This window comes from Eumetopias jubatus, unplaced genomic scaffold (genome assembly GCF_037043125.1).
Source record: "Eumetopias jubatus isolate StellerSeaLion01/CBP00866 unplaced genomic scaffold, mEumJub1_p1.0 scaffold_5, whole genome shotgun sequence".
Taxonomy (NCBI): domain Eukaryota; kingdom Metazoa; phylum Chordata; class Mammalia; order Carnivora; family Otariidae; genus Eumetopias; species Eumetopias jubatus.
In genome coordinates this window covers 61,151,173-61,165,285 of record NW_028274811.1, presented here as the reverse complement: position 1 = coordinate 61,165,285, position 14,113 = coordinate 61,151,173, and the positions used below count along the sequence as shown (strand labels likewise).

The 14,113-nt window shown below is 38.3% G+C and overlaps 1 protein-coding gene across 5 annotated transcripts in view; it reads right to left on the bottom strand.

Annotated features, from left to right (window-relative positions):
* MSH3 (mutS homolog 3) overlaps positions 1 to 14,113 on the bottom strand; it is a 178,479-nt gene that overhangs the window by 32,195 nt on the left and 132,171 nt on the right. For all 5 annotated transcript variants that reach the window (XM_028114541.2, XM_028114539.2, XM_028114538.2 and 2 more), the window contains exon 20: positions 8,932 to 9,089. In XM_028114541.2, the coding sequence (XP_027970342.1) occupies positions 8,932 to 9,089 (158 nt within the window). The remainder of the gene's footprint in view (positions 1 to 8,931; positions 9,090 to 14,113) is intronic.

Here is a 14,113-nt window from a genome sequence, read left to right as displayed (position 1 = left end):
CTCTATGTTGTCTCAAAAATATACCTATGAGGTAAAAATACAGAGAAATACATAGGATGAAAACTATAGTCAAGAAGGGCAGCTCCTCTAGATGGCGTGGAAGGGAAATGAATTAGGGAGAATTATGGGTTCAGTGGTATTGGCAATGTTTTATTTCTTTAGTAGGGTGGCAGTTACCTGGGGAATTTTTATAGATCTGAATTATTTCACAATAAATAAATGAAAAATATGAAGGCATAATATCAAACTGTATTCTAGTAAGGATCTAGGATATAAATGAATGTGGTCCATGCAGACTCCTTTCCAACTGTTAACAGGAAGAGAGGGTGAGGACAGAAGAAAAGACAGGGAACAGGGTCCTTCTACTAAAGCAGTGCATTCCAGATACAGCCCTCTGAGGTTGGAGACCAAGGAATCTCTGTACAGCAGATACCTTGCAGCCATTAAAACATGTGAGATTAATCAGCATGAACTGAAAGAGAAATATGTCCCCCACATATTAGGAAATAAAAGCAAGCTGCATAGCAGTAATGCTTAGTATAATATCATTTATATTAAGAGAAGGTTTACATATACTTGTACATCTGTGGAAAGTTATACAAAGAACCATTAATAGGTGCTGACCTGGGCAGAAGGCAAAAGTTCCACTTTATGCTCTTTATACTGTCAAGCTGTTTTCATAATAAGTATCTATAATTTTTAAATTAACTTTTATAATTAAACAACTGAGCTCTCCAGCAAGGGCTTGGGGAAATGCTTCTCACCCTCAGCTGCACTTCAAAACCATCTGGACCCTTACATAACTCAACTTCCAGACCCCAGTCCAACTTAGAACCTCTGAGGGTATGGTCCAACTATCACTATTTTTTAAAAGCTCCATTACAAAAAAAAAAAAAAAAAAAAGTCCAATGGGGGTGCCTGGGTGGCTCAGTGAGTTAAATGTCAGACTCTTGATTTCAGCTCAGGTCATGATCTCAGTGTTGTGAGATTAAGCCCCATCTGTCTTGGGCTCTGTGCTGGGCATAGAGCCTGCTTTAAGATTCTCTCTTCCCCTCTTCCTCTGCCCCTCCCCCCATCGTGTGCACATGCGCACTCTTTCTCTCAAAAAAAGGTCTAATGTACATTAAGGGTTAAAACTCATTGTTTTAGATGTTACATGTGCAAATGACAATGTGAGTTATGAAAATTGAAGACACCGATCTTGTATACTGATCCAGACAAGAAAATCATCAATGCCTAAAGGAGGAAGAAAGAAGGTTATATATAGGCTGGGTTAAAAACTTTTTGGAAAAGTAAGCTCTGATACACTGAAGCACCTGGGAAGGTTTATACTCAGAACCACAAATTCCATTCTACTGAGTAGGGAAGAGAAATTTGCCCTGGAAAAAAGTGTTCCCAGACAATGACCATATAAGCATTTCACTGGACTCCTATAAAACCTCCCATTTTGACTGATACTGCCCTTAATTTGAGGTTGTATCTTTGTTACATATTTCAGATTTTTAAAAAATATTAATAAGCAGAAGAAAAGAACACTCACCCATAATCCCATGTCCCTCATGATATTTTGGAATATAAGCCTTCTATTTAGATGATTTTCTCTGCATATATTTACATATATAATTTCTCATACAAAAGTGGAATCATACTGAATGCCAGGCTTTGTAACCTGCTCTTTTTTTGCATATTATCTTTTTTTAATTTTTAAAGACTTTATTTATTTATTTGACAGAGAGATAGAGACAGCGAGAGAGGGAACACAAGAAGGGGGAGTGGGAGAGGGAGAAGCAGGCTTCCCACTGAACAGGGAGCCCGATGCGGGACTTGATCTCAGGACCCTGGGATCACGACGTGAGCCGAAGGCAGACCCTTAACTGACTGAGCCACCCAGGCGCCCCCTTTTTTTGTGTATTATAACAAGAATATTCTTTCACGTAATACTGCCTCTGGATGGGCCCACCAGGACCAGGTAACTAAAATGTACCCCCAAGCAGCTGAAAAAACTGACACATGTGAAGGAGCTAATTCAGAATGAAAACTACCATACTAAAACAATGAATTTGGTGTTTGCAAGGTTTAAAGCTTAGTTGTTGCATTACTCAGTGACCGGTAATCAGTCCAGCTCCTCAAGGCTGCCTGGTTTATGAGATAAATGCACGTTATCATGCCATCAGCATGGAGGAACAAGAAGCTCATGGTCCAAGCCCGCCACTAGCTAGTCTTATCATTACAATTCGTTGTCTATCGCAATAAAAAGGTTTTTTTAAGCTGTTTTCTTAAGCAATTTATTTGTTTTTCTAGGTACTGCGAACTATTTTAAATGAACAAGTCTACCTTTGTGGAAACCTCTGAGACAAATCTGTGACTTCCCCACCAGTGTCAGTCATCATGTGATAAATATTTTAAGCTTCATTGCTGGCTCCATTTTAATCCCTCACCCTCATTTTTACTCATGCTATTTGGAATCTTCTGCAAACCAACACTTAATTCCTTTCTGAAAGATGGCAGGATAAATATGAATGAATGAGCAAGCAAATAAAGACAGATATACAATCACTCCTCCAGCACTGCATAATCTTACTGCATTGTAATGCCTTGTGCCTCCATCTCCCACACCTGAGTTTCTGGAGGGCAGGTCAAGTGGTCTCATTTGTCTTTATATTCCTAACGCCTAGCATCAAACTCTGGTACATGGTAAGGTTTTAAGAAAAATACGTGTTCAGTACACTAGCATTTTGGCCTCGTTATTGAGCGAGTGCTCAAGTGTTCTAACAGCCTACAGTTTGTGTTTCCGACCCAGAAATGTAACGGCCATGTTATGGTACAGCCTCCTTGCTGTGCTGCACATTAGCAGTTAAGATCACTTCCAAAATCAGATCCTCCTCCTGAATTTCCCAGTGTTACTAACAAGTACCACCATTCACTCCTCTTGGTCACCTAGGCTTGATGCCTCCTTGTCTCAGTTCTTCAACTATTTCTCTTCATCCACTACTGTAGTTACCAGGGCCTGTGTGTTCTAACCCTGCAACATCTCTCCTCTGTCCCTGTCCACTTCCATTTCTATCAGTCTAATTAAGATGCTTGGGATCTCCCCAAGAATTACTGCATGACATCATGCCTTTGTAAAGTCTGTCTTTCACAGTGTGGCCAGATTAATCTTCCTGGAACCTCAACTGTAACTCTGTTCACATCACTTCCCTATTCCTACGTCTTCAAGGACTCCCCACTGCCCATGGGATTAGCTTCCATTTGCCTGATCTTGACTTAAAGGTCCATTCATTCAATAGCCCTGTTCTTGAGTGTTATGTATGTACAAAGTAGAGAGAGGTCTAGGTTTGGGGAGGGAGAAGGGAAATGTACAAAATATGAAACTCATCTTCTGAGAATGGACTACTCAACAGTAGAGGTAGACCTGTACATGAAGAACTATAAAACTAAAAGTGGTAGTAAGAGCTTTAAAACAAGGCAAAATACATGGATGATGGAAGCACAAAGATGAGAAAGATTAATTCTGGCTATGGGAATCAGGGAAGACTTCATGAAGGAGGTGGATTTTTAACAAAAAAAAATTAGTAGAAGTATTTCTGGCACAGGAAATAATACAAACTGGAAAAAAAAATGGGAAAGCACATAATAGCTTCCTGGAATTCAGAAGGAAGTGCTGGGTTGACACACAGGTAGGTGAGGGAAAGAAACAGAAAACAAGACTGAAAAGGTTGGGGGTCATCTGGTGGTTCCTGACTGACATGCTTGGAGACCTTTATTCACCGGTAGAGGTTTAGCAGCAGAATGACCTGATCACAGCTGTGCTCTGACAGGCACCTCACAGAGGCTTGAAAACTGACTGGAGAGAGGGAAAAAGGAAGACTGAGAGAGCAGGGGACCAGTTTCTGCAAAAATATGTAGTAAGTAATGGGTGCCAGGATTAGACCTGAAGCAGGAAAAAAATGCATCAATGGTCAAAGTGCGTTCAGCAATATCCATTGGGGACAATGCAATCACACACACATATTTTACCTGTTTCTTTCCTGCCTGACTGAGGAGCGTCTGAGTCCAGGTGACACAGTATGTGTCTCAAGTTTCAGGGCCACAACCAGCCAGCCCAGTTAGGCTGTGGTGTGTGGCACCTACAGCTGTAGACCCACCACTGTCCAAGCTTGGTGAGACTCGTCCCAGGCCCCACCCTTGTCCTTCCCATGTTTTCATCAGTCAGAACACTGTGTGTCCTCCTCTGTGGTTCTTGGAGCCAACATCAAGTCCAAATTGCTCTACACTTGCCAGGTTTTATCCAACTCTCCACCTCACTAACCTCCCAAAGCCAGACACTGGACACCCTGGAATACTGCCAAATGTCCAGCCAACTCTCCTGTGTCCTTGCTCTCTTCTCCACATGGGTACTCCCTCCCATTCCTCTCCAGTCCCTCCCCTGCAACCCTCTTCAAAATCAGCTATTCATTTCCTCGCCTCCTGCGATACCGCAAGGATCCTCCTGCTCACCACTCTTATTTCTAGGCTCTACCTTCTGGTAACAAAACTAGCTCCTTTGAGGTTATACCATTTGGCCATAACATCTTCCCTTTGTCCATGTTGTCAGCTATCCAACTTCAAATCACAACCCCTCATTCATCCAAGTTGTTAACATTTGGTGTCTATTTTCTTCTCTGCCTCAAGAGCCCTGCCAACTCTGCTGGTAGCACTGAGGGTCCATGTAGCTAAACCAGCCAACACCATCTAGATAATCCCAGATCTCCCCTTAGCCACCTCTCCTCCTCTGTTCTACCTCAGCCGTCCAGCACCAGGGGCACATCTGGGACTTCATCAGAGACATGAACTGTCTCACCTCAAAAGCTGCCCACTCTGGCTCACGCAGCACCTCTACAACTGCTGTTCAAAGCTCTCAGGACTCTAGCCCACCTACCACGGTGCTTACCCCTGGGCCCTCTTCTTTGTTGACGTTCCATGGTCCATTATTCCCAACATACCCTTGCCAACTGTTTGTTTTGTTTTGTTTTGTTTTTTTAGATTTAAAGATTTTATTTATTTATTTGACAGGGGGAGCGGCAGAGGCAGAGGGAGAAGCAGCCTCATGTGGGACTTGATCCCAGGACCCTGAGATCATGACCTGAGCCGAAGACAGACGCTTAACCAACTTGAGCCACCCAGGTGCCCCCACATGCTAACTCTTAAACTCCCTCTGCTTTTTCATTCACTTCTCTGGAAAAACTCCACCCTTGGAGGGGTTGCAAAAAAGGGTGATGCTCTACTTCTATCGTTCCTTCTTTGCTTATTAGCTGGGCTACTTCTACAATGAGAAACTTCCTCTCATCATCTGTGTGGAAAGAGAATAGCTGCTTGATAGTCTCTTTATTTTTCAATTTTCATTCTCCAAAGTGATTAATGATTTTTTTGTTGTAAATATCATTATTAACTTACTCTAATATCCTCCAAGGTAATCAATGCATTTTTTAAATCATAAATTTATGGGTATAACATATACCCCTGGATATTCCACTAAAACATGTTCAAGTCTGCCATTCAAAAACAAACAAAACAAGTCCCTCACTGGATCTCTCACCTCCCCCTCCCAGCCAAGCTGCCTGGTGACACCCAGACACTCTATTTCTTGAGCTCTCACTCACTCCTTTACTGTCTTTAACTGGAGTATGGTCCCACCATGCCACCAAAGCTGCTCTTCCTGGGGTGCCTGGGTGGCGCAGTTGGTTGGGCATCGTACAATTGGTTTTGGCTCATATCATGATCTCAGGGTCATGAGACTGAGCCCTGCATCGGGCTCTGCGCTCAGTGCAGAGCCTGCTTGAGATTCTCTCTCCCTCTCCCTCTGTCCCCGCCACTCATGCTCTCTAAAACAAATAAATCAATCTTTTTAAAAAAACAAACAAAACAGCTCTTGCTAACGTCACTAATGACCACCATTTTGTCAAGATCAAAGTTGACTTTTCAGGCTTCATTTCACCTGACTGCTCTGGGCTGCTGGCCACTTCCTTTCTCCTTGGAGGAGTTTTCCCCTGACCATGTCACATCCTGGTTTTTGTCCCCGTCAGTTTTTCTAGCTTATCATCTTACTCATCGATGACATGTTGGCATTCTTAAAGCTCAGTCTTAGAACACTATTTTCTCTACTATCCTCTCTGCTGAGATGATCTCACCCACACCCAAGACTTAACTTACCACTTATACAAAAATGTCTCACAGCAAATTTGTATCATTACCTTTCATCTCTCCCTCTGGACTCTCTATACACAAGTGTCTCTACGACAGCTCCCCTCAAATGTCTCAGAGTATTTCTACTTACTACATATAAAAATAAAGTCAGGATCTGTGGAAAAAAGAAAATAACCCTCTTCCAGTAAATGCCAGCATTGTCCAACCAGATGCACAAACCACTGTCATCTGACAACTCCATTTATCTCAGCTGCATCTCCCTTCTATCACCAAGCCCTGTTGATTTACTTCCTGAACACCTTTCAAATGCGATTCCTTTCCACTCTAACACCACAAACCTCATCCAAACTACTGATACCTCTAAGACCATTACTGATAAGGGTACTACTGTGTCCTTTCTCCAAACATTCTGGGCATTGTAGTCAATGTAGATGTGATCATGCCAAGCTTTGCTTAAAACCCTTTAACGGTTTTCCACAGCTTAGGATAAACTCCTAACACTCTACACTCTGTGTAACTTGCCCCTACCTATTCTTCAGCTTCATATAGAATAATGCTCCCATACAGAATCACTCTTCAGTCCCTTAACTACGATTTTTTAAAAAATGCTAAGGGACTCTGCACACATGCTTCCTCTGTCTGAAATGCTCTTTCTTCCTTTGATAAGTTAGCTCACCCTTCAGACAAGCCTCAAGAATCACTTGCTAAGGGAAGCCTTGCCCTGTCCAGATCATACCCCAGTTTCACAGGCTGTCACGGCATCTTGTACATAGCCTTTGTAGACTTGTCACAGCTACAATTTCACTTTTTTTTTTTTTTTTCAATTTTTTTGGTTAATGCTGATCTTCTCCACCAGGTAAGTTTTACCGGAACAGAAACTATGGTTGCATTGTAGTCCCAGTGCCTGTCATGTGTTAGATGCTAAGTTAGTATATGTTGGATGAATGAATAAATGAAAATGAAGAAATACCCAAAAGTGGTTTGTCCTTTTTCAGAAGGCTTATACTTGCTATCGTGGAATGTACTTTATACAAAGTATTTAATATAGAGGGCATAGGGCAGTCCCTATACATTGCTAAAAATATTTGTTACACTACTATTTCAAATATGTTATTATTATAATAAAGTTTAGCTGTTTTATTATCACCGAATTCATTTTTTCTAGGCAAAAACGATTTTCTGATTACCTTTGAATCCATTCCCAAACACTTGCCTAACTCCCTGAGGAAAGCTGGACAAAAGCAAATTCTTACTTTCTGTTTCCCTTGCAATTACAGCCATGAGACATAGGTCTGGTTAATGAAATATAAGTGGAAGTTTTCTGGGAGGCTTCTGAAAAGGTACTGATTTCCTGGGGGTGGAGGGAAAGGTGTATGTGTTGGGGGGAACTGTGGCATTCTGTCTTCCTTTTTCCTCATGTGATGTGATGTCTGGAGTCACAGCGACTATCTTGCAACTATGAGGAAAAGGCCAACAAAACTGCAGAACCACAGAAGCAGCAGAAGCAGCAGCCCACCCCAAGCCTTCTCGCTGTATGAGAAAAGTAAACTCTTATTTTCTTTTCTATTACTTGTATCTAAAAACATCTGTAACTGACATTCTGCTCACTAACAAGATTCTCTTTCAGACAAATCACCTTACTTTGCCCAAGAAGTCTTTTTCTTTCTTTTTATTTTTCTCTTCCCCTTTTAATCTTTCTTCTCTTTGTTAAATTTCTGTCACTCTCCCTAATAATGTAACCAAAATAAAATATATATATACACACACACACACATACATACACACACATTTTTTTTTTACAAAATAGAAAATTAATGACAATTTAAAAAGTAAAGACAGATTCCTTAAATTTCTTATACTGAGTTGATCTACAAATATATGTAGATCAAAGTAACATCTGTTTGTGATATGGCATCAAAAAGAATTTAGGTCTCTTTGCTTTGCTCTCTCTCAGACTAAAAACCAAGCTCTTAAGGTAAAGTATTTTAATGTCTACTCAGGTGCATCAATATCAACATGTGATATATTCTGATGTAATTCCAAAGTCAAGTATCATATAAATATGCAGCTAGACAATAAATCACTTATACACAAAGCCTGACTACACACATATAGACTATATTTGATTTTTCCAAAAGTGTACATGCAAGAAATATAATACTTTAAGAACTGATAAATCTGAATAAACAGATTAAACTATGATTTTTCTATTAGTGAGACCAGGTACTTCACCCATATTCCTAATATGACATGCAATTTGGGTTTATAAATTAAGGGTAAGACCTAGTTGGTTGTAGGTAATGTTCTTAGAATAAAAAAAAAAAGAATATGAATTAAATTATCTTGGGCCAGTGTCCTTTTCAGTCTGTTCTCAGTCCCCCACCTATAAAACAAGGAGAGTGGACTGGTTTCCAGACTGTTCTCCGCAGAGTCTATCCAGGCAAGTCTGCAAGCCTTCCACTCTGACTCAGGCAGAGCAGATCTGCTTTTCTGTTTAAATATTCATCTTTTATGTAAGATTGTTAAAGAACTCAGTAACTAAAAATAACTTGAAAATAACTGGACAAAATGCTCTCCTTGGTCTCTTCTGGTATTAATATTCATGATGAAATGATTTCTTTACGCTCCTAAGCTTTAAATATTTTAAGAGCAAATCTATTCATCTAAATATGTACACAGAAAGTTCATGTGACAATGTGGGCTTGCTTTATTTTCAGAAATATATTCAAATAGAACTAATGTTTTTACCTCGTGAAAATGCCATCCACGATTCCAATTGTTGCTTCCTCCGCAGGAATGTAGGAGCCCATCTGAGCCATGATAGTAATCAATGCAACTTGTTTTATGTAGGAGCTCTTTCCACCCATGTTTGGTCCAGTGATTATCATTACTCTCTCTGAATCCCCCTAGAAAATTAAAAAGCAATTTCACTTATTGTACCCAAAGGGCTTTTATGTAATATCTATAATTTGGTCCATAAATGGGAATGCATTAGGCAAAAGATGGCTTTCTGGTATTTAAATATGTTACCAATTAAGTATCACAAAGGGAAGGAGGACCTCCTTGTCTTCAACCTGAACTGTGTAACTGCAGAACAGTCAATTCTGAGCAACGCACAGGATTATTTCTGCATATGAAAAAGGAAACAAAACGGAGCAAGTAAATGAGATAACTACTATGGCTTTCTCATTAAATATTCATTAATCTGCCTCTGTGTGTGTTTTTTATATTGCTTACATTTAAAATCTATCGATTTCCATTTATCCATCCTAAAACTACACACATTATATAGCTAATTGCTCAAGGCCCTAATGTGGGTTGGTAGCACAAGAATTGTCTCAGTGATGGATGACTACTAAAGAGGTTTATAGTACCAAATTCTAGATATCAGCTTTATCAGCATTTTTCACTGGCATTTCACCAGAGCATAGAAAGGAGGCAGAAAAGCTCAAACACTTGTACTAATTTAATTTCTAGAACTTGCCTCTATTAACCAATTACAGTACTTGCCACATATAGACTCATCCTAAGGGAAATTGTCCAGCTGTAGCCCTCTGCAGAGGAGTGAGCCCGAGGCATCCATGTGCTCTGTGAACCCACCACACTGGTTAATACCTGCCTGGTCAAGAGCGGCCACTGTGTAACCTACCAACAGCCCTAGAGGTGGCCTAACATAAGAGGGCTTCTGAAACTAATCAAATCATCTCTTGGGGGTTTAAACTGAGTACCATGCACTGATTCAAACTGGAGGAACACAGAACAAAGCCACAAAGCACTGGGGACCATGAATAAGAAGTTATGAGGAAACAAAAGGTATGAAGAAAAATTACATAGACCAGGGAGTAAAAGGGGGAGTTAGCAATGAAAAGGAAGGAAAAGCAGAGGAGAGTCCAGAGGGGTGAGAAACTTCATGCCAATAATGAGGGTCTCGGAGTTAAAACACTGTAAAGTCTTACTATTGAGGGGATAAAAAGAAAACCATTTCCATCTCTAAAGTTGCCTTATATCCTAAATTAACCAGACATTTCCAGTCTCACTAAAGCCAAGCTGTACTAGAGATTTGCTCTCCCTGTGATTCCTTTCTCTTATGGCAGGTAGCTTTAAAATGAGCATCATATGTCTCCATTACTTGAACGAACTTGAGTGAATCTATGTTTCTCGGAACAAAAAGAGCTTAGCACAGTGAAAGCAAAGAAAGAAACTTCGCATGAATAGAATGATAAAAATGATAAAATAAAATTTATTCTCCTACAGAGATTTAAAAATAATAAACCTATTGTAAACAACCGAATATGTGACCTAACCAAATATTTCAAAAATTTAAATAAAATGAACAGCTTTTTTAAAATTGTCAAAAATGATACAAGAAATAGATGATCTGAATAATCCTGTATCTATTAAAGAAATTACATCTGTAATTAAAAGCCCTTCTGTAAGAAAAACTCCAAACCCAGATAATTTCTCCACTGATTCTTGCAAATATATAAGAAATAGCACTTATCTTACGAAAACTCTTCTACAAACAGAACAAGGGCAACTCTCACCAAAACATTTAAAAAATCCAACTGAATCCTGATAGCAAAAACCCGACAAGAACATCACAAGAAAGAAAAATTACAGGCCAATTTCATCCATAAATATATACGTAGAACTCCTTAGAATATTAATAAACCAATCCAAAGCTACATAACATTTAGAATTTTTGAGTGTAAGGTGGGTTTAATATTCAAAGGCCAATCAATGTAATTCACCACATTAAGAGAATAAAGAAGATAAATCAGATGATCTCCAAAGACACAGAGAAAACATTTGATAAAATTCAGTATCTACTCATTAAAAAAAAAGGGGGGCATGAAAAGGAAATAAAAGGTACAATCATTGGAAAGAAAATAATACATCTGTCATTATTCCTACATGTCATGATTATGTTCCCAGAAAATTTAAAGAAGGCTATAAAAATTATTATAATCAATAAATGAATTAAAGCAAGATCTTTGGATAGAAGGTCAGTATTCAAAAGTCAACTTTATTTCTAGATTTTAGCAATTAGTAACTGAAAATAGAAAATTTAATGATACAATTTACCACAGTATCAAAAGAAATCAAATACCTAGGAATAAATCTAACGAAATGAGCAAGATCTCTACACAGCAAACTACAAAATATTTTTGAAAGAAATTAAAGAACACCTAATTAAGTGAAAGAATATATGATGTTCATGGACTGAAAGGCTCAATATTATAATGCTGTAATAAATAAACTACTATGGTTCTGGCACAAAGACCCACAGTGGAATAAAACAGAAACAGACTGGGGCGCCTGGGTGGCTGAGTCCGTTGAGCATCTGACTCTAGGTTTCAGCTCAGGTCATGATCTCCGGTCGTGAGATCGAGCTCTGTGCATAGGGCTCTGCGCTCAGCGCAGAGTCTGCTTGTCCCTCTCCCTCTGCTCCTCCCTCTGCTCACACTCTCTCTCTCACAAATAAATAAAAATCTTTAAGAAAAAAGCACAGAAATAGATTGATGTGTATACAGTTAACTTGCCTTACGACAAAGCGGACACAGTAGCACAGTAGAAAAAGGATGGCCTTTTGAATAATGGTGTTTGGTCAAAAGGATGTCTACATAGAAAAATAAGAAATCCTGACCCCTAACTTACATCATAAACAAAAATCAATTCCAGGTAGATTATAGTTTGACAGATAAAAAAACAGGATTACTGGACAATAATATATGACCTTGGGGTAGAGAAAGATTTCTTTAACAGATCACCAATCATAATTAACTATAAAAGGAGATTTAAAAATGGAAGTACATTGGGCGCCTGGGTGGCTCAGTCAGTTAAGTGTCTGCCTTCGGCTCAGGTCATGATCCCAGGGTCCTGGGATGGAGCCCCGCATCGGGCTCCCTGCTCAGTGGGGAGCCTGCTTCTCCCTCTCCCTCTGCCAGTCGCTCTCCCTGCTTGTGCTCTCTGTCAAATAAATAAATAAAATCTTAAAAAAAAAATTGAAGTATATTAAAATCAAATGCTATTCACCAAAAGATGCCATTAAGGAAATGAAAAGCTACAGAATAAAAGATTATATGTATTATATATTTCTCAAAGACTCAAATCCAGTATACATAAAAAAACTTCTACAAATCAAAAGAAAGATAACCCCCCCAGAAATGGTCAAGATAACTTTAAAAGAACATGACAAAAGAAAATACATAAAGGGCTTGGTATAGGTCAGAGATAGGATTATAAACAAGCAAAAAAAAAAAATTAATTGCCATATTCAATAAACCATGGTGAGACAACCAGGTACCCATGTAAAAAAAAAAAAAAAAAGAGAGTTAGGCCTGAATCTCACACAGAGGCCCCAAATTGAATCTAGATAAGGGAATTAACTGTGAAAAGCAAACTTTAAACTTTTAGAAGGAAACATGGAAGTACAGCTTAATGACATCAAGGCAGAGAATGATTTATTGAACAAGATAGGAAAAGCAACACAAAAAATATAAATCTATAAATCTATTAACTTTTTTAAAAATTCTATTAAGTCACCAAACACAAAATGAAAAGGTCTAAAATAAAGAAGAAGTACTCCTACACAGTAAAAACACCAAAACAATGGGAAAGTGGGCAAAGGACATGAATAGGATATTTACAGAAAAAGAAACACTCAAGGCCAAAAACATATTCTTAATCAGGAAAATGTAATCGCAGGATTTTTCAAGGGACCTATAAGCTATCCCTAACATTCAAATGAAGGAAACAGTGAAAATTTTTCAAGGAATAATTTTTGAAAGACACTTTCACATTCATCATATCATCAAAAGGCTTAAAAGTCTACTTATGCAGCATGTTGGAAGTATATGGACAGCAATTTGGAAATGCCTAGTAAAGTTAAAGATTCTGTATACCAGTCTACATGACCCAAGCAATTCCTCTTCTAGGAGTCTACCCTAGAAAAATACACAGTACTCAGAAAGATATTTATAAGACCGCTCACTCTAGTACTGTTTGTATTCATAATAGACAAAAAAAGCACTCTAACTGTCTTTCATTAGGAAAATGAATACATCTACTTTGTACAATTATGAAAACAATAATTTACAAAATAGCATATGACAGGTTCAACGTGCCATATTTATGTACATTTTAAAAATACACAAAATTATATAGTGTTAAAATATTATATAAAAGAATAAAAATATGTATAAGGATAACAAGTAACATCAGGATAATGGTTATCAATCAGATAAGGAAGTGAAGGGGGAGGAAAAGGGAGAGCAATCAATTATGTATAACCTTAGCTAGATCTGTAACACTTTACTTACTTTAAATAAATCTAAAGTTCATATCACAAACGGTCATTCTTTATGATATCTGAGGGAAGGGTAAATGGGTGTCTGTTCTACTGTTTTCTATACTTTTTCATTTGTTTGAAACATTAGGTAGCTAAAAGTTACTTAAATGCATTATCTTAAGATTTAATTATTTATTTCATGAATAATCATCATGAGCCATCAAACAACTCTTTATAAATCCATTAATATATTTAGGAAAAATTTACATAACTTCCTAATGACATCTTGTTATTTGGACTTCCAGCATATTTACATAAAAATAGAATATTAGATAAAAAGCCCCACATACTAGAAAGTAAAAGAGTGTAACATAAGATAGAATAACCCACAGAAGGGTTACATGTGCCACGAGGAGGCCCTGAACCGTAAAGGCATTGTTGGTGGAACCGCCTGAAGCAGAATTACCAAACCTAATGAGCAATGGGGTTGGGTGATGGAAGTGCAGAAACAAACAAAAAAATTTATTAAATAAGTAATTTAGGAAACCTATGAGGAAAAAATATAAAAATATAGACCCTTTATCTTGTAGAAACCTTCTTTCTTCCAATGCCTTGAAAGATAAGAGTATTTATAATTAT